The 25,879-nt window shown below is 44.6% G+C and overlaps 1 protein-coding gene across 5 annotated transcripts in view; it reads right to left on the bottom strand.

Moving 5' to 3' along the window:
• Sirt2 (Sirtuin 2) overlaps window positions 1-25,879 on the bottom strand; it is a 376,779-nt gene that overhangs the window by 13,746 nt on the left and 337,154 nt on the right. For 4 of the 5 annotated variants that reach the window (XM_075698293.1, XM_075698294.1, XM_075698296.1 and 1 more), the window contains one exon: window positions 7,611-7,731. In XM_075698293.1, coding sequence (XP_075554408.1) covers window positions 7,611-7,731 — 121 coding nt within the window. Of the gene's footprint in view, window positions 1-1,676; window positions 1,745-7,610; window positions 7,732-25,879 lie in introns of all 5 variants that reach the window. The other variant, XR_012829495.1, reaches the window with a different exon arrangement.

The following is a 25,879-nucleotide window of genomic DNA, read 5'->3' as shown; positions in this document are numbered from 1 at the left end:
CGGCCGTTTCCGTCACCTGGGTATCGGGGGAGGACCGAGAGTTTAAAAACCGCCGTTGTGAGGCGGCTCAGGACACTCTCTTTCAAGCAGTCATGTTAGACTGATGTACTGTCTCAAACAGTCATGTTAGACTGGTATAAATACTGTAAATAAACCCATATTCCTTGTCCTCGATGAGAAACAGTCCTTCTCTTCATCAACGTCCTCAGCGTGGATAAGTTGGACGACTTGGACGACGGCATGGGCCAGCTGCCTTCTAATTCATTCCCGACTCCAATCTTGACAACGGATCACGAGCGATGGGATTGAACCCCCAATCATTACATGCTGTGATATTCTAAATCATCAACCCTGCTTTGTAATCTTTCAAAGGCTGTTTCCAACTGCAATATGTTGTTTTCCCATGAGACTACCTTTTGTTCAAGTTCGGAGACGGCGTTTATCTTCATTTCAATTTCAGTTAACCCATGTCCTTTGATATCTTTTATATCGGTTGTGATATCCTTTAGTTGCTTAGCGGTCTGGTTTAACTCGGGGCCTGGATTCTCTTCCATATCTCCAGCTACTAAAAAAAATTCCATAAGAGCAAAACAACATCGGCAACTGCAACAGCAAGCAGCGGGCACGGCAGCACCAACAAGGGTTACTAGATCTAAAACATTATCATGTCACCTCCGCACCTGCATGAAGGGCAGCGGGTTAGACGTCTGCATTCTTGTGATACTACCGTGCACAATGGCTCCTGGCAGTGAAGGAAGACCATATATATACTGTAGTATAGATGCCGCTCGATGCCGGTCATGAGTCCAGCAGGGCGCGTCGGTCGCCGAACCATGTCGCCAATTGTTCGAGCACATGGTACGAGTCATCTGGAGCATAGAAACCGGCGACGTTGATAAGCGTTCTGCTGATCATGTCCGGCAGCAGCCCGGTGTGCGCCTCCCCACCGATAAGGAGTATGCTGACAGTAAACTGCATGAAGGACAGCAGGTTAGACGTCTGCATTCTTGTGGTACTGCCATTCCCAATGGCCCCCGGCAGTGAAGGAAGATCATATATATCCAGCAGTATAGATGGCGCTCGATGCCGGTCATGTGTCCAGTAGGGCGCGTCGGTCGTCGAACCACGTGGCCAGTTGTTCCAGCACAGATGCTAGGAGTCGTCTGGCACGTGGAAACGTGTTGTTGATATGCATTCTGCTGGTCATCTGCGGCAGCAGCCCGGTGCGCGCATCCCCACCGATAAGGCGTATGCTAACAGCAAGCTGCATGAAGAAGGACAGCGGGTTAGAAGTCTGCATTCTTTTGGTACTGCCGTGCCCAAATTGAATTGAATTATGGGGTTTACATGCCAAAACCACGACTTGACTAGTAAGCTCACTATAGTGGGGAACTCCGGATTAATTTTGAACACCAGGAGGTCCTTAACGTGCCCCAATGCACAGGACACGGGCGTTTCTTTGCATTTCTCCTCCATCGAAATGTGGCCACCGCGGCCAGGATTCGGTCCCGCAACCTCTTGCTTTGCATTGCAACACCATAGCCGCTAAACCACCGAGGCGGGCCGTCAAGATTTGTGGAACATACTGGACAAACTTGACATGGAAGATGCAGTAACTAATCTTGTGAAGAATATCTATATGTAACAAGGTGATCATAAAATGGGGAAAAAGGTACCTGATTCTATAGAGATACAGTGGGGGCTTAGGCAAAGGTGCCGTCTGTCACCGCTGTTCATGTTGTACCTAGAAGGATTAAAGACCAAGAATCATCGGCTGATAAAGATACTGAAGAAATAAGAGGAGTCTGTGGAGAATAGGGATGCAGACAAAACCAGCACTGAGAACATACATAACTTTCAAGCAGCAAATTGTCAAAGAAAACATGTACGATAATTCCATATCACACTCTTTGTTGGTTGAAGCTAGGACGGGAGTTATGTGGACTAAGACGTACCGAGTCAAATACCAAGGGACAGAAACGTTATGCGCTGCATGTGGAGAGGAGGAGGAAATGGCTGAGCAGCTGTTAATTCTCTGTAAAGGACATTGCCGCACAGTTCAAAACACCGGTGCTGATATTTTCAAAGCATTGTGGTTGAGGGACAGCGGGGGCAAAATAGATTTAAGCGGATAGAAATGAACAAATGAAGGATATCTTATTGGTGGCTAAAATCCTAAAAAATTGAAATTAAATTATGGCGTTTTACGTGCCAAAATCACTTTCTGATTCTGAGGGACGCCGTAGTGGAGCACTCCGCAAATTTCGACCACCTGGGGTTCTTTAACACGCACCTAAATCTAAGCACACGGGTGTTTTCGCATTTCGCCCACATCGAAATGCGGCCGCCGTGGCCGGGATTCGATCCCGCGACCTCGTGCTTAGCAGCCCTACACCATAGCCACTGAGCAACCACGGCGGGTGGCTAAAATCAAGGCAATAGTGAAATTTCACCCTCCACTAAGCACAAAATATGTTGAGGCAAAAATTTGAGACCAAAATCGATGCGCCGACTGGCAGTGGGCCAGTGCCGTTAGAGCGTTCGCAGAGGGAGGGGCAGCATGGGAACGCTGGCATGATTAGCACCATCGGAGCTAGCTGCGGAAGCTGAAGGCACGAGCAGTGGCACGAGCGCAAGAGGCACTATGGGAACGCTGGCATGACGAGCGACAACGGAGCCAGCGGTGGAAGACGACGACGAATGCGCGGGCAGTGGTACGAGTAATTGTTGATGACAGTTTATCTTGCACGCAGGAAAATTTCACGGAACCCTAGCCATGAACAGCATCGCTGTAATATCTCACTATTCATGGCTAGGTGGCGCAAGCCGCCACCCGATTTAAAGGGCTCAACCTTATCCATCTATCCATCCATCCTACGAGTGACGGGGAGAAATGGCTGCACTTGCGGTGCGCGTTCGCATATTGTTGTGTCTTCAGACTTGTTAATGAATACATTGTTGCGCCAAAAAAAGGGAAAAAAAAAGACTTGGGAAGGAAGAGTACGAAACGACAGATTGAGCGCTGAACTTCAAGTGATTTTATTCTTAGAGCCGGGATTTTATTCAGTTTTATTCAACTGAATAAAATCAGTTGAAGTTCAGCGCTCAATCTGTCGTTTCGTACGCTTCCTTCCGAAGTCTTTCTTTTTTCTTTTTTTTGGCGCTACAATGTATTCATTAGATCCCAACCAACTCGCCCAGCAACAAGTTCTACTCAACTTCTATTCAGACTTGTTCTTGGCTCATCTGCTCCGGTGTTTGCTTTAGACGTGTTCTTACCTTATCTCAGCGAAATGTACAAAGTTTATTCGTCGGAGTGGCACTGTGCTGTCGTTGGTTGTACCGCCGACCAGCGAACGAGGAAGCTGCTCATGCAAGATCCCTGCGATCAGTGTTCACGGAGACACAAAAAGTGTGTTGGTGTGGAGTGCATTCTGCCATGCACACAATGTTCCTGCACCACCTGGGAAATGCCACTACAGAATAGCGACTTGAAATGGAAAATCACTTCGTGCCCTACGAGTTCGCTCAGGTAGACATTCATATTGTTGAAGTAAGCTAATCAATAGCGTGCGTCTTGCCTTCCCGCGCTGCGAGCCTGCGATAACAGCACAACAGCACTATTTACGACCTTTTGGCCTTTTTATTTTAGGTCTGCTCGGCTGACTTTCCAGATGAAAAACCCACAGTAGTCAGTCCGTGCCCAAAACCTTTGGGCACAAAAGAAAGGCAAGCAGGAACCATGTGTGTGCGTATCGACTTCGTAAGCTGCGCAGCGATTGTCCCGTTGCAGCAAATAAACAAGACTGAACAGAACGTTTTCATGTCTTGCGTTCTTCGTGCACAAGAACGAGCTGCATTCAAGCACTCGTGACAACGAAAAAAGATGGCAGCCTATGACTGGCGTGCACTGAAACATGGTTGTGCAAATGCCTCACCTGATTTTTCCTTTCTTTTGCACAGTATGTGGGTGCTTGAACTGCTATAATTGTGCGATGCTCACTCAGCTATACGAGAAGCAAGTTCAGTCATTTCTAACAGAAGTGGTATCCCCTTCTGCGAGTCGTACACGGATACGCAAATTATTGTCTGTTTACAATTGACTGCGAGGGTGAAAATAATAAGCGCCTGGTTGCACACGTGATATAGTATGTAATGTTCCTATCTCGTGCACACTGCACCAGCCCACTAATTTGTTATGTTGCTGAGTGGGTCCCTATTGACAGTGTGAAATGCTGAAACTGAAATGCTGCGAAACTGTAGCGCAATTTTTTCAGCTGGTCTTGAACTGCTTGAGGCCAATGACCCCGTCGCCACAAAAGAGTGGGAACAAGTGATTGATTTCCTGCATTACCATGCCACTGCATGTTTGTACACCTTTTCCGTGGACGCGAAGGATTTGCATCACTCCCTGCCTCAAGACCAGCTTCTGAAATGTGTCGACGACTGTATCTTTCAGCAGAGGGCAATGGCTTTTCAAGACAAATGTAAGGTGGCCCCATGGCGGTTTCTTGATTTAGTGTCCTTGGACATGAAACAGGAGTGTGCATAGGCTCATGCATAGGGCCAGTGCTCAGCGACCTATATTTGGCCTCTTGTCGCAGAAAGCTAAGAGCTGTCCTGTTCCAATGTCATAATTTTCAGCTTTGTGGATTATTTACTTGTCTCGATTAGAAGTTACAAGGAGCACTTCAACAATGACGTGGTGAACACTGTCTGCACATTTGAAAGGTGCCTCAGCCTCTGCAAATCACGCACGAGGTGCCTGAAAACTACATGCTCAGATTTCTTGGCCTAAGGCTAGTTTTTTTTTTTCCGGAGCCATGTCTGCAGGTTATCCTGAGCACTTGACAGTTGAAGTGGCTGATGATCTGTGCAAGACGAAGCAAGTACGTGTGACTGATCAGGTGCAGGAAAAAGTGAGATCACAAGCTGGCCGTCATTCTGTATCTGCCCACGACGTCACATGATCTCGTGAAGACTGGGGGAAATGCAAGCGTGAAATTGTCATGTCAGCCTTGGACAAATTATAACCAAGTTGTGCAGTATGGCATTGCCGGTGAATAGCGAAAAGAAAGGGTGCAAATAAAGCACAAGGAAGAATTCGTCATATGTGCCAAAGGTGTCTATCGGATACCACTATCATGTGGCAAAACATACATAGGGCAGACGGAAGGACGCCTAAACGCGCGGTTAAAGGAGCACGACAGGAATGTGAAAAAGGGAGGACAGGGACACTTGGCTTCACACTGCCGAGAGTGCAAATGCACGCCATACCTTGACAACACTGCAGTATTGTTTAGAGACAAAGATCGGTGCACGTGCGAGATCGTGGAAGCTGCAATAATGAGTAGCGGTGATTGTGTGTGCGCCAGCTCATCTTCCGTTTCTTTATCTGTTAAATAAATATGTTTTCTTGGCGCCAGTTTCTGATAATTCCTTAGTAACGCAAATATTTTCGACGATGGGATCAAATGATGTTATGTTTGTTCTTGTCTTTTCAGTTTCTTGTATGTTTTTCTGCGTAAATTTACGACATTCTGCATTAAATGTTATTTCGAAGTTAGCGCATGTCCCGTTCGTGTCCCTTTGTGCCTGTTGTAAATTCTGCGCTTAAACTGTACGCAGTATGGATTACCAACTAGCCCGAACAAACGCTTTACTCTGCTTATCACGCTTTTTTATTCCAGGTAACGTAGAAATGAATGCGGAAGCAAACTAACCTGTATGAATACGGGGCGTGCCGCCATCAGCACACCTGTACTACAAACTGCCCGGCCAAGTGTCTGTTAGAATACGCAATTTAAATCGCCGTTCGTAGTATGCGGCCAACGAGCCAGGTGGACTGGTGTGTCGGGTTTCGGAATATTTGTCAGTTTCATGTTGTAACCAGTAGTCCTCGCTTGTCAACCAACCGACAAAATCTGCACGCCTCTTTTTGCGTGCTACTCAGTGCTTGGAACACTTGCAGCCGATGCTTGCCTTCGTTCTCGGCACTTCTCTACCGCCACAACAAAGACGCTGTCAGTTTCAAAAGTGGCTTGAAGAACATTCCAGTTAATTCCCAGATACATATGAGACGTGTTACCGTGCAAACACGAATGATATGCGTTCAGCGAGAACACGCGAATCGCACAGCGACGTCTTACGTGCCACTGCCACAATCATGTTTCTGCGAAGTGCGGATGTGGCGTGTGGTGGTTTCTTAAAATTTAACGTGTAATGTAAAGATCCGTCCAAGTTGAGTTTGCGGTCGGATTCATTTTGGCTGCTCACGCAATCCTAAGATGCCGTTCACGGAAAGCGTTTGTCTATACGGAGATAAATCCGGCAGCGACAGCACACCCAAATGGTTCGGTATCCTATCCGCGGCGCCACTCAGTGAAAAGATCGAATGTCATCCACGCTTCCTTGTAGAATGTATATTGGACGCCGAGGCCCTTCGCGTTCTTGAAGCGCAGTGGTGATCTATTTTGCCAATAACGAACTGTTTGCACGAGCCATGTCCATATGTGCAGCGAGCACCCTGGTCATTTTTTCTCCCTAGCAAGTCCTGCCCTTCAGCTTCAATCTCTTGTTTGACAGATTCGCCAAAAAGAGTGCCATTTCAATTTTTTGTATACTTAATATCTTCGAGAATGCAAGAAGTGTGTTTCTATTAGGCGAAGCGCACTTGCAGGGGACGCGGCGCAGCGTTCGATATATCGAGTGTGTCGGTGAACGGGAGTTCAGTGCACGCGTAGTAAATTATGCGGTTTTACGTGCCAAAACCACAATCTAATTATGAGGCTCACACCATACGGAGGACCCCGGACTAATTCTTTGCCACCTGGAGTTTTTTAACGTACATATAAATTAAAGTACACGGGTGTTCTTGCATTTCGACCCCCTCAAAATGCGGCCGCCGTAGCCGGCATTCGATCCGGCGACTTCGTGCTTAGCAGCGCAACACAATACGCATAGTATGTTGCTGTACTTTTGCATGTTATGTTCAAGGGGATGTTACAACTGTTAAACAGAGACAATAATTTCACACATGCGAGTTTGATATATACGGGTTCAACTGCACTTTGCTGCCACTGTGAAGAGGGGTCTGCAGTGCTCAGTCCCACATGCTTTGCGAAAATGCAGGGCGCCCTGATCATAGCCACCACCTGCAAAGCCGGTGGCTCTGCACATGCAGGAAAATGTCACAAAATTTACGTTACGTGTAGTAGGTTTGGAATTATCAACAGTATTATTGACTTTCTTTCCGACGGGCAGTGAAACCATTGCACATTTCCCATGACAAGCTATGCATGCGACTGATTTTTTTTTGTGTGTGTGGAAAGGACTTTAGCTGCTTTACTGAATCGTACGGATAAAAAAATGCAATCTTCATGCTGAAACCAAAGCATGAACAAAACTGGTAAGCATAAAATCTTTTTAAACCATAAAAACTCTATTTGAGCACATGCATGCTCACTGGGTGAATAAGCAAGGAGCTTTATTGCTTGCGCCAGTGCTGGAATAGTCCCAGAGGGTCGGCATGACGCGTAGACCCAAATGTGCTGGTGGGTCCTGGTGAGGTCTCGATGGTGCCAGGGGCTGACCCGCCGGGCAGTGCTTACCTCCAAGCTGCTTGACCATTTCCGGCTGGGCTGCAGCCACTTTCTGCTCAGCCTCTGCCTTGGCTTCAACTGCTTCTGCCTTGGCTGCGCCCACCTGCTCAATGAGCCGCAACAAGTCATCCTGGAAACAAAAGGATGTCACCAATGGCTATGCTATATTACCCAACTGGGGGAGTCATGGTGTGAGTTGTTTTGTTATCATGACAACCTCAACGCAAAAGTTGGATAGACACGTCCCCGGCATAAACGGCACACTAGTCCCACTGAACGCAAGACGTTGCGCAGACGTCTTGGCCAGCCAAAAAGAACTAAAACGTCAACAACTATTTAGGACGGCGACAAGACATCTTCTGGCGCACGTCTGGAAGACGTTCTGAGAAAGACAGCTAGGAGACACCTTGCTAAGACAGCTTTAAAACGTCGTCAGCAGACTACTTCGGAACGTTTAGCGTAAACGTATAGAAAGTGTCTGTTCTAATCTGTTTTTGGATATGTATAAAACACGTGCTTTTGTCGGCTTACGCGGCTTCATCATCATCAGCCTGGTTACGCCCACTGCAGGGCAAAGGCTTCTTTCATACTTCTCCAACTACCCCGGTTATGTACTATTTGTGGCCATGTTGTTCCTGCAAACTTCTTAATGTCATACGCCCACCTAACTTTCTGCCGCCCTCTGCTACGCTTCCCTTTTCCCTTGGAATCCAGTCCGTAACCCTTAATGACCATCGGTTATCTTCCCTCCTCATTACATGTCCTGCCCATGCCCATTTCCTTTTCTCGATTTCAACTAAGATGTCATTACTTCGCGTTTGTTCCCTCACCAAATCTGCTCTTTTCTTATCCCTTAACGTTACACCTATCATTCTTCTTTCCATAGCTCCTTGCGTCATCCTCAATTTAAGTAGAACCCTTTTCACAAGCTCCCGGTTTCTGCCCCGTACGCGAGTACTGGTAAGACACAGCTGTTATACACTTTTCCCTTGAAGGATAATGGCAACCTGCTGTTCATGATCTGAGAATGCCTGCCAAGTGCACCCCAGCCCATTCTTATTCTAATAATTTCAGCCTCATGATCCGGATCCGCGGTCACTACCAGTCCTAAGTAGATATATTCCCTCACCACTTCCAGTGCCTCGCTACATATCATAAATTGCTGTTCTCTTCCGAGGCTAGTAAACATTACTTTAGTTTTCTGCAGATTAATTTTTAGACCCACCCTTCTGCTTTGCCTCTCCAGGTCAGTGAGCATGCATTGCAATTGGTTCCCTGAGTTATTCAGCAAGGCAATATCATCAGCGAATCGCAAGTTCCTAAGGTATTCTCCATTAGCTCTTATCCCCAACTCTTGCCAATCCAGGTCTCTGAATACCTCCCGTAAACACCCTGTGAATAGCATTGGAGAGATCGTATCTCCCTGCCTGACGCCTTTCTTTATTGGGATTTTGTTGATTCTTTATGGAGGATTACGGTGGCTGTGGAGCCGCTATAGATAGCTTTCCGTATTTTTACATACGGCTCGTCTACACCCTGATTCCATAAACACTCCATGACTGCTGAGGTTCCGACTGAATCAAACGCTTTCTCGTAATCAATGAAAGCTATATATAGGGGTTGGTTATATTCCGCAGATTTCTCTATCAGCTGATTGACAGTGTGAATATGGCCTATTGTTGAGTATCCTTTACGGTATCCTGCCTGGTCCTTTAGTTGACACATGTCTAAGGTGTTCCTCATTCTATTTGCGATTACCTTATTAAATACTTTGTAGACAACGGAGAGTAAGCTGATCGGTCTATAATTTTTCAAGTCTTTGGCGTCCCCTTTCTTACGGATTAGGATTATATTAGCGTTATTCCAAGATTCCGGTACGCTTGAAGTCATAAGGCATTGCGTATACATGGTGACCAGTTTTTCTAGAATAATCTGCCCACTATCCTTCAACAAATCTGCTGTTACCTGATTGTCCCCCACTGCCTTCCGCCTTTGCATAGCTCCCAAAGCTTTCTTAACTTCTTCCGGCGTTACTTGTGGGAGGTAAATTTCCTCTAGACTATTCTCTCTTCCATTATCGCCGTGGGTGCCACCGGTACTGTATAAATCTCTATAGAACTCCTCAGCCACTTGAACTATCTTATCCATATTAGCAATCATATTGCCGGCTTTGTCTCTTAACGCATACATCTGATTCTTGCCTATTCCTAGTTTCTTCTTCACTGCTTTTAGGCTTCCTCCGTTCCTGAGAGCATGTTCAATTCTATCCATATTATACTTCCTTATGTCAGCTGTCTTACACTTGTTGATTAACTTGGAAAGTTCTGACAGTTCTATTCTAGCGGTAGGGCTAGAGGCTTTGATACATTGGCGTTTCTGAACCAAATCTTTCGTCTCCTGCGATAACTATCTGGCATCCTGTCTTACGGAGTTACCACCGACTTCTATTGCACACTCCTTAATGATGCGCATAATATTGTCGTTCATATCTTCTATATAAAGATCCCAAATGACTGTACCTACTATAAATACGAGTACTTGGTAGCCTGTCACAGCGTCTACACGTACGTCTCGGAAAAATCAAGGATAGAGCGTAAAATTAATAGCGGTAACTCTATTGACAACGTGTACGTGCATAGGCCAAAATCGGTGAAAACGTTAGTAAATACGCATTTTGGATAATAAATACAAAGACATGCGTAAATGCCCGTGAAACACGCAAACACGGGCGGGAATAATGCTCTGCCTAGAGTTCCACGCATAGCTATCGCAGTGTATCAATGCATTTTTAAAGAGAGATACCTACAAGTGGCTGGCCTTATTGTTAGTACTTTTTCGTAACGCAAAATTATTCTATATCGATGCGATACCACCATTTGTCGACACACAGCTCTTACTGCACGAAGCCCAAAAATACACACAGCTCCGGACAAATTTCGCAGCATGTCTTTTTTTTACTGTCGCCCGAAGCGGCGGCTGCACGAGCATCGCGCCAACTCAGATTTTGCGAGATATGCGCACTTTTTCTCGCGACAATGTGCAGGCTTTGCCTTGGCGCACCCGTATCTCAGTGGCAACAGTCAATACGAAGGTTGGTCGGAGCGGAAAAGTCGACCGTCCAAACGCGTAGTATAATCGATCTGCATGCCACCAAACAATTCACAAAATACAATAACTATTTATTGGTTTACGTAAAAAAAGCATTTAAGTAAATGTGGTGCTACTACTGGGATATTGAGCGCGGTGCATTTCTTCGCGAACTTGGAAATACATACGAGCGTATAAATCAGTCCGCTTCAGCTTAAAAAAAAAAGATCTTTGTGTGGAGCACGGCAGTCGTGCTTCGTCGCGACTCGTGGCATCAAAAACTACAACCGATCGCGTAAATTATGGGGAGTAAAATATTCGATAAATTCAGTAAGGATATGCCCAAATACCTTACAAACACAGCACATTAAACGCATCCTAGCAGCCAGGGAAAAAATGAATACATTTACCCAAGGAACAGAATACGGTTGAAAGAAGCAACATGGCAACAGTACGACATACTGCAAAAGACTAGATAAGCCAATTTAAATCGGCATAAGTAATAAGCGCAAACCATCTTAAATGAAAATGACAGCACACACGCACGTACCATTTTTTTTTACTTTGGAGAAAATTAAACTACTGATTAAGCAACGCGACTCGCAAGCAGAAACTAAATTTTCTAGAGCGCGCGATTTGATACCAGGTTCTAATTAAACTTGAAGCTCCGACAGCTTAAAGGCGCTACAACCTCGCATGTGGAAGTTAGCAATATATTTGCACCATTTATAGAAGGTAAGGCAGGTATCTCTAAGATTTAATTCAATTGTACTGTTCATAAACAAATTGCGGCACAGGTCACAATCATTAGAATAGACGCTACGCATGTTAGACAGATCGGTTTATCATAAGACGAAGGAAAGCAAGCTTTGCGTAAGTCGCACTAACACAGTGCGTGCTGATTTAGTCACTTCCTTTACAGAGGCACAGATGTCAAAACACATAAGCTTACATCCTGAGGTCACGAATGAACGAGCTTTAGCCTAACAAAACATCAAAGCACAATTAACTATTCGGTATCCCATTACAGATGTGACCCCGCTTTGCATCTAGTTCGTCGTTTCGCGACGACAGGAAAGAAGGAGAACCCACGGAAAGCCACGAGTCATCTACAAATGCAAACACATATACATACACCCATTTGAGCGCACGCATGCCGTACAACACACCTGTACAAACAACCTCACACTGCACAGAAAATGCAAAGGTGTCCGCAGCAGCACACGCAATTCTCTGAAATGCCACACCAACACCACAGTGGACACGGGAACAGTGCTTGCGGCACCACTCCTAATCGTATTGTTTTCACTATGCAGATGCGCATAATTGCCCCTCTTAATGAGGAAAAAATCTGATAATCGCTAATTGGTAATGTTCCCATATCCACAGGTGCTACGTGACACAGTGTACGACTGTTTTTCTGCCATCCTACTGTTATTACGTTGGCGGAATGTCGAGACTAATCCTGGACCGAGCACACGTTCCGAATCTCTGCTCGATATTGAATCGCTTCATTTTGATCCTTCAGAACAAATGAACGTTTTGTTCAAACTGCTTAAAGATCTTCGCATTCGATCGCTTCAACATTCCAAAACACAATGCGAATTAGCTGCTGACGTGAAGTCAATAAAAATGACCAGAAACACATTGAAACAAAAATACTGCAGTCTCCAAAATCGCTTAGATTTACTGGAAGAAAAATTTAAAAACCTCGACCACATAACCACAGAAATTTCGGACGTACATGTGAAGGTAAACAGAACGACCTGTCGTTTGGAAGCGCTTGACTTACGCCCCTTTGACTTTGAAGACAGATAGCACAGTGACAACCTAATATATCGCGGCATCCCTGACACCAAAGAATCGTGAGAAGGAACGGAGCGCAAGTTAATATCAACGATTAAATTCTGCTGCGATGCATTTCTAGATGACGCACTCCATCGCGCACATCGCCTCGGCCCTTTCTATCCTAAGAAGTGTCGTCCCATAGTTGCAAAGTTTTCACATTCGAAAACACGGGAGAAAGTGTTCGCGCTGCGCGGTCAATTCAAACGAAAAAACCTTACGATTGCGAAGGCTTCTCGGTTCACACCCGTATTGCTCGCAAAAAGTTAATCGAGTTCGGTACCAGTCACCCCGGTCCCCCCAACTTTACACTCCACTACAATAAATTGTTTCTGAACAATAAATGCTACATTTACGACGCGTCTACCGATAGCGTCCGTGAAAGAGCACAGAATGCATCTGGCACATTACAGATTACGTGAGTCACAATAGGGACGCGCAAGGGGTTGTGGCCTAACATCATAAACAGCTTTACCTTACTTGCCCATTCTTTTTACAAATATCAGAAGCCTTGTGAATAAATTTCATTATTTATCTTCAGCAATCGACACATGCGATGCAAAAATTATTGTCTTGACAGAAGCTTAGCTTCCTGCACATCTACATGATTACGATACCTTTTGTGGCGCCGGCAATTTCGATATCTATCGCTGTGACCGATCTGCACGTCGAGGAGGCGTCCATGTCGTAATTTCTAAAGATATTCCATCATTTCATATAGATGTTAACACTGAACATGAAACCACGTGGGCTTACCTAACTCTCAGTCACACAAAGATAATCCTTGCCGTTTGCTACCGCTCACCCTCGTCATCTGCCACTTTCACTGGAGAGTTACACGATGCTATTAATCTATTTTTTTCGCGTTTTCCCATAACACCGCTATTATTGCTCGGCGATATCAATTTTTCTAATTTAATATGGAATATACATGGGTCATTCCACGCCAACTGTCCCAACCTTGGCGCTCGATCATCAGCGATTTCTTTGAAAAAAATTGAGGACTATCTATTTAAAGCAAGAAGTCTTTCTGTAAAACATTTTTGCGAAAAAAGAATTTTCCGCCCCGCTAGGAACATCTGAAGTTCTTTAGGAAGCTCGAAAGTATGAGTTGTAAAACGCATTGTCCAAAAATTTTCTCTTCTTAAATTAGGCAGGCACACAATTTTCCCTTGAGAATTAAGATAGGCTTTTCACTTAAAAAAGGTTTTATCGATCTTTACGTTTCCGTGACTTTTTTATACGGCCCTAAATATGCAAAATTTGGTGCATATTGGGAATTTTTTTGCAGAAAGACAACTTTTACCTGAAGGTTATATTTTATAGTAACTAATTGCCAGCAAGTTGTACTCTAAGTGAAAAATAATTTGGGACGAATATAACGTGAAATGGCCTGTACAGCTGGCGACAAAGTTGCAAAAAAGTTAATTTTATCCTATGTTCAGACGTAAATTTAGCATTGAGGTGGTCGGGGTAAAAATACGCTACATAGTGTATTTATTAGAAAAACTCATTGTCTACAAACTGAGAAAGTTTTATCAAATTACTTTTTGTTTTAAGCAAGAAAATAATTTTTGAATTTGTGTTATGCCGGTCTGTGCGCTTGCACGTGTTTCCCCTTCGTAGGAAAGCGTCCTAGCGGTAAGTAGAACTTGCGTGGACGCAAAACTTTCTGAGTCGATGGAGGAACATCTAGACAAGATAATCAGCTCCTCAAGTGTTTATTTGAATGCTTTATTAGAAATTATTAGTCTGGCCAATAAAAAACGCGAGCCCCAATTGAACGCATTTAACCGGATGTCGCCGTACACCGACGGCCTGCACATCACGCGGCATCGGAAAGTTACGCCGGTGAGTACAGAGGGCAGTTATGTACACTAAGATTTAGAAATGGGTGAAAACTTTGTGATTAAGAAAAGAATTTGTTGCTTTATTACGGCAAATATGTAGCAAATATCAGCCAACACAATCGTGTTCTAGCGACCATGTTGGCAACGATGTTAAAGGAGTGATGCCGACTCGTCATTAAATGTTTTGGCATGCTTAATTAAGTTCATACTGCATTTAAAAAGATGATGAAAATAAATAAAGACGTTTAGCTGCTCGCCTTCTTTGTCTTACTTGTAGTTAAATGTTAAATACAGACCGAATGAGGCAGTCCGCTGACCTTTGTGAAGCGCAGGATTTAACATCCAGTCTGCGATAACCTAAGAAAAAAAATGGGAAGGCTCGTTCGAGTTATCGACTGTAAAAAGGTTGCGGCTCTAATCCTAAAACACGCTCCTATGCTCCTCAGATGCATTATATTTTTTCACACGAAACGTAGTATGTTTAAATGCTTGCACTTCCCCTGATGGTCTTTTTGCAGCAATGTTCAGAATAACGTAAGACTGACGTCTCTTAGGCATTGGCAGGCCGCAATAATTGGTTTAAATAAAAGGAGGGAGATTTCAAGTGCAAACATTTCCGGTACCTACAACTACAATGTATTTCTGTAGTGGCTCTAGCAAAACATCAGAACATTTATTGGTGATATCTGCCAGAGAAGTCAGACTATATATGCTGAAGCGTGGAAATACTCATCCAGATCCGCCTGCAGCAGGATTACACTTTTTAGTGTCCCACTTTTGCGTTATAGAATAAGAAGGGCATCAGATACTTTTCTTCCCGGTTGTGCTTAATAGTCTTTTTGTATATGCCTGTTTAGAGTGGTCGCACTCATTCTTTCATATGTCGGAACGCAGGAATAAAAAACGCATGCTATTGATTTCGCAATTGTTTATTGCATCCGACATGGAAGAAACCCAGGAGAGACGCCGACCTGCATGAACGTATTGGAGAGAGTGTGGCGGAAGTCACGTGCTGTTTTTCACAAAAGAGCACGGAGATTGGTACCCCAAATGTCAACATTGCCATAGCAACTACACTCCCGAAGCTTTTGCTGCTGTTCTCGGTCTCTGAAAAGTTAGATAAGATTTTTACGCTGGTGTCTTTTTCGCAGCACATTTTGTTCACGGAAAAAGCTGCATTTGGAGTGTGGTGTGTAAGCATGAAAGTTGTGTTTGGGTCTGTGAGGGTGAGTGTCAGCCAGCAACACACACTCAAGCAATCATGGCGCGGGTCTTCGTGGTCTTCTTCAACGTGCCACGGAAAAAACAAGAGCGTCTGCTTCGCTAAAACTGCTGGAGAAGTTTCGTAGGCATTGTTTTGACCCGCGTCGGCAGCACACACTTCCGGCGCTTCGTAACAACGCAAGTTCAAACTTCGCGTCCATCTGCTCCATCGAGGTGCAGAACCACTCATTTGAGGCGCAAAGGAAGATAGCACACCAACATGGGTGCACTTCAGGCTTCCAAAACGTGACGTCAGGCCACTCGTGTTTTGTTTCTTTCCTCCATGGCATCCGAGGTCTTGCAATAACAAATGCGCCTCCCAGGGTGGACAACTCTCACATGGAAAAGAGAGCACAGAAAAAAATAAATTGGCCTGTGGTGTGCAGCGCATTTCAGACAAATAAGTGCGACAACGTACTCAGGCGATTCTGCACTGCTTTTGTTCATGGCGAACTGCTCCTTTTGCAAACACGCTCAAACCATCGCGTGTGGAGGACGAACTATTCAAGCAGATGGATTTTCTCTGGAGATAATGATTTCCTTCAATTTTGAGCATGAAGTCAGACCAACTTGAAGAGCATGCTTTGAGGTGGGCTTGAAGTAGTGGTACTTGCGAGTATTCTTGATGGGAACCGCATGCTTGTGCCTTTCGGCGAGGAGAAGCTTTGTTGTATCGATAGCGTTTTTTGGTACCCATATTGCCCTGATGCCGAGAATATTATTTCGTGTCCACGTGAAGAGCTGGTGCGGTGTCAAAATCTGATCTTCATACGGTCTTTGTAGGCTTGCTTTCGCTGCTAAGCGTTTCACTGTTCCTCCTACGCCGTCACAAGCACTCTTTCCATGTGAAGTAGCGAAAAAGTTCCACTCGGCTGAAATGTCAAAATCTGTTTTGTGGTGGCAAAGATTGATGAAGTTCTTTCTGTTTTTGTATTGAGAAGCAGCCCCATCGGAAAAATAGTGAATGTGGGTGATTGCAGGAAAATCTTGTCTGACTATTTTTAGTATTGCTTCTTGGAACGCAAAGACGGCAGTTGTGTTGTGATCGAGACTGTCAGAAATCACAACGAATGACATGATGGAAACTGGATCACAACTGCCTTCCGTGGCTCGATAATAAATAACTACTGGATGCAACGATGCCTGCATATTGACCCAGTGAAACTGCTGTGGCGCATCCTGTACTATAAAATGATAATTTTCGGCAAAATCCATTAACACGACTGCTTCATTGTTGCTTAGGTTTGCTTTCAACTGTCTAAAATAGTGTGCTTGTTGTTTGTTAACAAAATGGTGACCTTTGAGTTTCTTCAGCATCTCCAAGAACCTTTCGAAGAACTCGTCAAGTGAAAGCAGAAGTGACTCGAGCCTGCACCGCGTGCCGCTCACCCACTGCTTAACCACTATGCTTTCGTTCTCTTCGGCGTCAAGATTCAAGCTGTTCTTGAGCAGAGTTTCGATGTGCTTTGTCCCTGGGCAACTGCTGCAGTCGTCTAACATGCACGGCTCACTGTCTACTTGGCACACTGTTTTTCCCAGTAGCTCCTCGCAGGTCTCTCTCAATCCAGAAGCGTGGAGCATAAGCTTAAAATTTTGATGCTGCATACAGACGCATACGGTGTGTGTGCCACATCCTCCTGCTAACACGCAATGTGCGGGTCGAAGGCTGGCAAACGTAGAAAAACCGCAAGTCATTTTCGACGTTTCCTTCCAATTCTTGAACATTTCTTTTAAATTCATTAACAGCAAACGCTTTTGACGACCACGCAGCACGTCTTTTTTTCCCGGAAGGCAGTGGGACACTGACTCATCCTCATAAAATTGTTGGATCGAACAAGTAACTTCTTTGCTTAGAGGCCGACCTTTCTTCGGTGGCGGCACGCTCAGGACTCCGGAATTGGACTTGAGTTTCAATGCCTCACGTACCTGTCGCTCAGATGCGCCAAAGAAGCTCATAATTTTATTCCACGACCAGGATTGCGGAGCCAATGTTAGAATCTGGATTTTATTTTGGCGGGGGCCATCTTGCATGAATTTGTTCTTTAGTTCATTCATTAATGACACGTAGTCATCGAGAAGAATGTCTTGTTCCGTTTCCTTCACTGCTGTGGATGTCTCGCTGAGACCAAGATAGGTGCGCATTGTTTCCTTCAAATTCATTCGCAGTTTTTTTGCTTTGTTCTGTACATAAATCTCTCTGCGCCCCCATGCCCGTTTTCTTCTAAGAGGGCTCGCACCTACGGCTACGAGAGCCTCGTTGACGGCATCTGGAATTATCGCCGGTAGGTCATCCGCTGGAGACTCTGCTGCCTGATCTTCAACTTGCACATCAACTCCCAGCGATTGTTGCTCTGGGGTCTCTCTTGGTCTTGAGTGGTAACAACGACGGAGACAGCGCTGACAGAGCCTCTCTCCTGGAATTAATCCCAAGGACGGTTGCATGTTCACAAGAGACATTGTGATCACTGAAGTCCCCCGAAAATTCTTATTATGCTCCAGAAATGGATTTGAGCACCATTTTGATGCTATAAGCGACGTGTACTTCTTAAAGTACACCATGTAATGATGGCCACATACTGTGTCGATGCCTTGCTTCTGCTTTGCTCGAAGAGTAAGTAAGCGGCGTTGCGGCTCGGTGAGGTCCTGAACATTGACTATGTACTTCTGCTTAGTCTGAGTTATTTTGTGGCATCCATTAGGTCCGAGGGAGCACGGTGGAAGCGAAACACCTGTGAAAAGAAACAGTGGCGTGTATAATTTTATGATATATTTATCTACTCACTCTTTTTATTCAGCGAATACGAGACAAAGTTATAATCGCTTTTGACTTGAGTAGCACGTGAAGTCTCGTGCAGAACCTAACGAGTCATCAGTCTGCTGAAAACCTTGCTAAAAGACATGGCTACATGCAGTCACAACGACTTGATTGTGGGGCGTGCGGTAGGGGTGCTACTCAACAATTTTGACCGACTGCACGAGTGTTCTTGCATATTGCCTTCACTGAAATGCAGCCTCTATAGCGGGGCTCGAAACCAAGACATTGATTGATCTCAACTGGGCAATGCCATAGAAACTAAGCTGCGTCCCTCCGCTACGGATACGAGTGCAATATAACTACTCAGTTCATGTAATTTACATATACATTGAATGCAATAATAATATTTAACACCTGGGTTCAGAAAGGTACTCTTAGACAAGAGCGCGTCTTCACTGGCAGGCATTCGGTCAGTCGCCACTAGAGATAGCAGTTTAAGCGATAGCGAGGAGACTGTTACAGTGATGCTACTAATTACAGAGTCCAGCAATACATCTAATTGGCTAGTTGTGCATCCGTTCCTACTGAGACGTGGGCCATGCACAAAGACGGTATGCAAATGTGTTTAGTGTACTCCTTCTGCTCTGCGTTTTCTGTTCGTGCACTGCCCCCTTCTCGTGATATGAACTAATCACGAATGGCTACGTAATTACATGTGAAATTACAGGTAATTATGTGTATAGACTAGTGTACTATATAAAACAAAAGTTCTATTTGTTTTCGTAAAAAAATAGGCGCGTGTGGAAGCAGTACTGTCTGAAAAAATAAACCACAAAATAAATGCCATAGTGGCCATAGTGAAGAAAATTTTAACGGAGAGGCCAATAAGCCTTGTCCCTAAACGAAAACGTGATTATTTGAGAATGAACTTTTGACTATGTGTTCTCAGGCTTCTATTTTTTCTCATTGGTGCACTGCTATGCCAGTCATACTTACTATTATTTAGCGTAACTATGTGATCAATACACAACATACTTCACTAACTTCTGTTTATAGACTTCATGTTATGTCACTCCATTAACATGATGCTCTCATTTATTTAAAATATCCTTAGTGGACTCATAAAAACAAGACCAAGCAATCGATATAAAGTACGTATTCAGTGTCTCGTCGCTTTTGGTCTTTAGGCCATTCAGGGTTTTATATGCTGGTTTCACAAAGTAATGCATGCGCGAATGCTAAATGAATGAAATCTCGACGCTCGACATAGACCACTTCAAACAAATAGCAATTGTTTAGGTGCTAGTAAACGAAAGTCATCGCAACGCTATGAAGTTTGCTCGAAGACCAGATATTAAGAATAAAGTCGTGTGTTCAATAGCGTAGGTTTCTCCGAAAGAAAAAACATACCTTCGTTAGCGCCCTCGTAGCGTGGTGTCAAAGGAAGAGTAGGCGCTTCCATGACAAAATAGAAGGGCCTTCACAAAAGTGTGACAAGTACAGGTAATGTCATGAATAGAGCTTCTCCAATGGCACAACTGCTACATATCACCGACTGAAGAGCCGCCTTTGCTCAATGTGCAAGCCACACAGAGGATATCCAGCACTCGTTAGCAAAATTGCACAGCCTTGCTTTGCAATGATCCAAGGATGTCTGCTAGGACGTCTGCCTACTAGAGCATCGTAGAGTTTCGTCTGCTACTTGTTTTTTGCAGAAGAAACATGGTCGCTAGAACACGATTGTGTTGGCTGATATTTGCTACATATTTGCCGTAATAAAGCAACAAATTCTTTTCTTAATCACAAAGTTTTCACCCATTTCTAAATCTTAGTGTACATAACTGCCCTCTGTACTCACCGGCGTAACTTTCCGATGCCGCGTGATGTGCAGGCCGTTGGTGTACGGCGACATCCGGTTAAATGCGTTCAATTGGGGCTCGCGTTTTTTATTGGCCAGACTAATAATTTCTAATAAAGCATTCAAATAAACACTTGAGGAGCTGATTATCTTGTCTAGATGTTCCTCCATCGACTCAGAAAGTTTTGCGTCCACGCAAGTTCTACTTACCGCTAGGACGCTTTCCTACGAAGGGGAAACACGTGCAAGCGCACAGACCGGCATAACACAAATTCAAAAATTATTTTCTTGCTTAAAACAAAAAGTAATTTGATAAAACTTTCTCAGTTTGTAGACAATGAGTTTTTCTAATAAATACACTATGTAGCGTATTTTTACCCCGACCACCTCAATGCTAAATTTACGTCTGAACATAGGATAAAATTAACTTTTTTGCAACTTTGTCGCCAGCTGTACAGGCCATTTCACGTTATATTCGTCCCAAATTATTTTTCACTTAGAGTACAACTTGCTGGCAATTAGTTATTATAAAATATAACCTTCAGGTAAAAGTTGTCTTTCTGCAAAAAAATTCCCAATATGCACCAAATTTTGCATATTTAGTGCCGTATAAAAAAGTCACGGAAACGTAAAGATCGATAAAACCTTTTTTAAGCGAAAAGCCTATCTTAATTCTCAAGGGAAAATTGTGTGCGTGCCTAATTTAAGAAGAGAAAATTTTTGGACAATGCGTTTTACAACTCATACTTTCGAGCTTCCTAAAGAACTTCAGATGTTCCTAGCGGGGCGGAAAATTCTTTTTTCGCAAAAATGTTTTACAGAAAGACTTCTTGCTTTAAATAGATAGTCCTCAATTTTTTTCAAAGAAATCGCTGATGGTCCAGCGCCAAGGTTGGGACAGTTGGCGTGGAATGACCCACATATTAAATCTAAAGTACAGTTTAACAGTCTCGGAAGAGAACAGCAGCTTACGATAGGTAGCGCGGCACTGGAAGTCGTAAGGGAATACATCTACTTAGGGCAGGTAGTGACTGCGGATCCGGATCATGAGACTGAAATAATCAGAATAATGATTGGCTAGGGTGCGTTTGGCAGGCATTCTCAGATCATGAACAGCAGGTTGCCATTATCCCTCAAGAGAAAAGTGTATAACAGCTGTGTCTTACCAGTACTCACGTACATGGCAGAAACCTGGAGGCGTACAAAAAGGGTTCTACTTAAATTGAGGACGACGCAATGGGCTATGGAAAGAAGAATAATGGGTGTAACGTTAAGGGGGATAAGAAGAGAGCGGATTGGGTGAGGGAGTAAACGCGAGTTAATGACATCTTAGTTGAAATCAAGGAAAAGAATGGGCATGGGCAGGGCATGTAATGAGGAAGAAAGATAACCGATGGTCATTAAGGGTTACGGACTGGATTCCAAGAGAAGGGAAGCGTAGCAGGTGTGGCAGAAAGTTAGGTGGCCGGATGAGATTAAGAAGTTTGCAGGGGGCAACATGGCCACAATTAGTACATGGCCGGGGTAGTTGGAGAAGTATGTGAGAGGCCTTTGCCCTGCAGTGGGCGTAACCAGGCTGATGATGATGATGACACATCCACCCACCATAAAGCCTTTTTCTGTTCAGGTTAAAGATTTCGGTGACCTCTTTTCATTTTCCCAGCGTGTGACTCAGCCTACTAGATCACCAAACAACACCACAAACACGCTTGATATAATCCTAGCTAATCGACCAGAACTTGCTTCCTCTATAACATACTTACCTCGTATTAGTGGTCATTCCTTACTAACATTCTGTTTAAAAGTCTGCTATCCCAAAAGTTCAAAAGTTAAGAAAGTTATAAGCGACTACAAGAAAGCCATTAATAATGAACTATCGTCCTTTATTCTAGCTTTTTTGTTGATTTTGATAACCGTTCGGCCCAGTCAAATTGGGATATATTTGTAGGCCTGGTACGCCTAATGACCGAAAAGTGCATTCCTAATCGCGTCATCACTTCTAATCCTCAATTCCCTTGGTAAAACTCTTATATAAAGCGCCTATCTAGCAGAAAAAAAGTATTTGTCGCTTAGCTAAATCCCCTGCAAGTAAAATAACTTGGGAAACCAATAACGCTGCCAATCAAGTGTACTTAACTGCACTAAAAACGCTAAAGACAATTACTTATCCCATACATTACCTGAACTGCTTACGATAGATGTCAGAAAGTTTTGGTGCGTCATTAACCCGTCACCTGATAGCTTTATCACCTTGAAAGACGGGTCAGGTGACGTCATTCCAAGTGACGCTTGCGCAAACATTCTCAATTAATCATTTGCAAAGAATTTTCCACTTCATTGAACATTCATCCACCACACACAGAACACTAAAACTATCTCATCATGCAACCCATAGCTCTTGATTTCTCTGGTATTCCCCGCAGGGGCGTCTGCGTCAGCAGGCGATCAAGGCAGAAAGTTCGGCTAGTTGGTGTGTCATCATTATTCAAAAGACTATACAGCGCAAAATAGCAGGGTCACAGACAGAGAAGACGACAGGACGAGCGCTAATCCTGTCGTCTTCTCTGTCTGTGTCCCTGCTATTTTGCGCCAGTCTTTTGAATAATGGCGTGAGCAGGCGACACCACGTACCCGAGCGCACGAGGGTTGGACGGTCCCGCGTGTAGCCGTGCGCGGCTTAGCCGTGTCCGGGGAAAGGGGGGTCCTGGGGGTTGAGGCGACGCCAGGTGTACGGACCTTTATGGCCCCCGGCGGAGGCAACACACCTCTTTGGCCTGTGCTTCACGTAGACGGCACCCCCGCACTGACCCACCCGGGGAAAATCGTTAGTCGCCTTTTCCTGTCCCCCTCGTCAATCTTTTTTCAGTCTCTCTCACTTTCAATCTTTCCTGTTTTCTACTTGTTTATTCTTACTTCCGAATTTCCGGGCGGCAAGGGTTAACCGCGTGTAATATATACAACCTTGGGTATATAGATCAGGTTATAGTGGCGGTGTATAGCTGGCGTCTGCAGGTCTCTTCTAACCTGTAGCGTCTCTTTGTAGGACTCGGTGGTGGGTCGCTACTACCTCCATCGAATTTTGAAACCGTCCAACGGCAGAAGCGTTCCCGCGGCTTTCAGATCGGCCTCTGAAAAGGGGCCGCACCGAAGCAACTGAAGGCAACAAAGCCGTAAGAAAACTGTCCCAATTCATAGTTTCTAAATGGGTAGCAAACACAATTGGACCTGGTTACAAAGCCTCAAAGATGGCTCGCGGAGACCTTCTCCTTCAACTGACCAAGAAAGATCAAGTAGAAAAGCTCGCTGAACTCACCAGTGTCGGTGACATTACAGTGACAATCTCCCCACACCGCTCACTCAACACAAGCAGGGGAGTTACATTTGAGAAGATTTCCCGAACCTCTGTGATGAAAAGCTCCTCCAAGGATTTCAGGAGCAAAACATAATTAAGGTACCGAGAATTACACTACGACGAAATGACCAACAGATCCCGACAAAACATGAAACATTGACATTTGCTAGCAGCCTTGTCCCTAGTTCACTCGACGCAGGATATTTGAAAATCAACGTCAGACCGTACATACCGAACCCGAGGCGGTGTTTCAAGCGCCAGAGGTGCGGGCATGCATTAGTATCATGCAGAAGCACAGAAACTTGCGCGAAATGTAGTGCCAATGACTATCCTTCTGATAACTGGAATGCTCCCGCACTATGTGTCAATTGCAAGGGCGATCATCCTGCTTACCGGCGGAGCTGCCCTTGGTGGTAAAGAGAAAAAGAAATCGTCGCAATCACAGTAAATAAAAGATTTCATTCTATAAAGCGAGGAAAAGGCTAGGGCACTTAGCTCAAGCAAGCTACGCCAGCGTGACGCGGCAGGGGGCAGCGCCACACCGGTTTCAGGAGCCTACAGGGTCCACGCCTGGTATCCTTGAAGAAACTCCATCCGCCCCCTTGGTGGCTGCAGCCAGTGCTGCTCCATCATTATCGAAGACGGGCAGGCAGACCGGAGTGCCACAGGGCCCAAATTTGAACCGCACCTCACGGCCCGAGACGTGCGCCGCGGCGCCTTGTTCTCGACCTTCCAGCGCCTCGGAAAACGTGGTGGAGGTCGATTCGAAAACCCCGGCGTCATTGACACCAAATGATCCGCGCTCTTTGAAGCGCTCCAAGAAGGAATAACTCTGCCGAGAAAGGGACGGGTGACCTGAACGGTTACCGCCCTTAATGCAAGTAATGAACTTTTTAATACATGTAACCTAAAACTGGTAAGCTCACACAATTTTTTTAATTCCAATAAAATGGTTCCTACTAGTCATTGGAATTGCAGAGGCCAAATTCACAATCTAGGTGACATCAAATACATTATAAATAAGTTATCACCAGTGGAATTCTGCTTTCAAGAAACAAACTTAACGCCCAAGAAAAGTCAAATCTTTAAAGGTTCTACCATTGTCCGAAGGGACGGCAAACACTCTAGCTGTTTCTCAGGAGGAGTCGCCATAGTCGTTCAGGGTGGCACCCCTACACGAAATGTTCAGTTGAATACTTATTTCGAGGCTGTCGCCGTCACCATTCTATCGCATAAAACCATCACGATCTCTTCGCTTTACATGCCACCCCATACTCATTTTACTACTAGACAACTAGAAAATCTAGCACACCAGTAGCCAGAGCCTTTTGTTTTAATACGAGATTTTAATGCCCATTGTGCCCTCTGGGGCAGCGACAGAACGGACCAAAGAGGGCAAGTAATCGAAGATTTTATTTTGTCTAGTAGCAATATGTCTTTAAAACTCGGATTCACCAACGTATTTTTCACGAAGCTCACGCAAATTTAGCTGGCTCGATTTAGCCTTCTGCTCACCGTCTGTCTTCAGTGATTTTAAGTGGGAAGTCCTCGACACCTCATATGCAAGTGATCATTCCCCGCCATTTATCAAGCTATCATTCACATTACCTACCATAAACTGTAAGCCACGTCGCTGGAAAATACATCTTGCCGACTGGCCGCTTTTTGTGAAACATAAAAAACTCGAAGAAGGCTTTTCGAATGAACTCAGCGTAAATGAAATTAATGAAAATTTCACTGCGGTTTTAATTTCAGAGGTAGAAAAGGCAATATCTCTAACATCTAGCCTTGTGCGCAAAAAAATTTACCCCTGGTGGATTCCTGAGTGCACAGAAGCAAATCAGCTTCAAGATAGGGCCTGGGGCATGTTATGAAGACACCCCACCTTTACCAACCCCTTATGCTTTAAACAGGCCAAAGCCAAAGCACAAGTTATCAGAATGCAGGCTGAAAAATCTTCATGGAAGAAATACATATCTTCAATAAACAGTTCAGTCACATCTAAGCGAATGTGGGAACAGTTTGGAAAGTTTCGGGGAGATTACTTATCTTACACAATACCGTTACTTACAAGTCCAGGCACACAAGAATACAAACACAGGCAGATATACTTGGCGAACATTTTTGTGCTGTATCCACTTCAGTGAATTATAAGGATTTTTTACAGTACACACAGTCTGCTGAAAACAGAAGCTGTCAACTACTGGCGCGTCAAATGAACCGTACAATTCCCCCCTCACACAACAAGAAACAGTCCTTTCTGCAAGG

The sequence above is a fragment of the Dermacentor variabilis genome, chromosome 7 (assembly GCF_050947875.1).
Source record: "Dermacentor variabilis isolate Ectoservices chromosome 7, ASM5094787v1, whole genome shotgun sequence".
Taxonomy (NCBI): domain Eukaryota; kingdom Metazoa; phylum Arthropoda; class Arachnida; order Ixodida; family Ixodidae; genus Dermacentor; species Dermacentor variabilis.
Note: the sequence above shows the minus strand (reverse complement) of the source record. Positions and strands in the feature narration are given on the sequence as shown.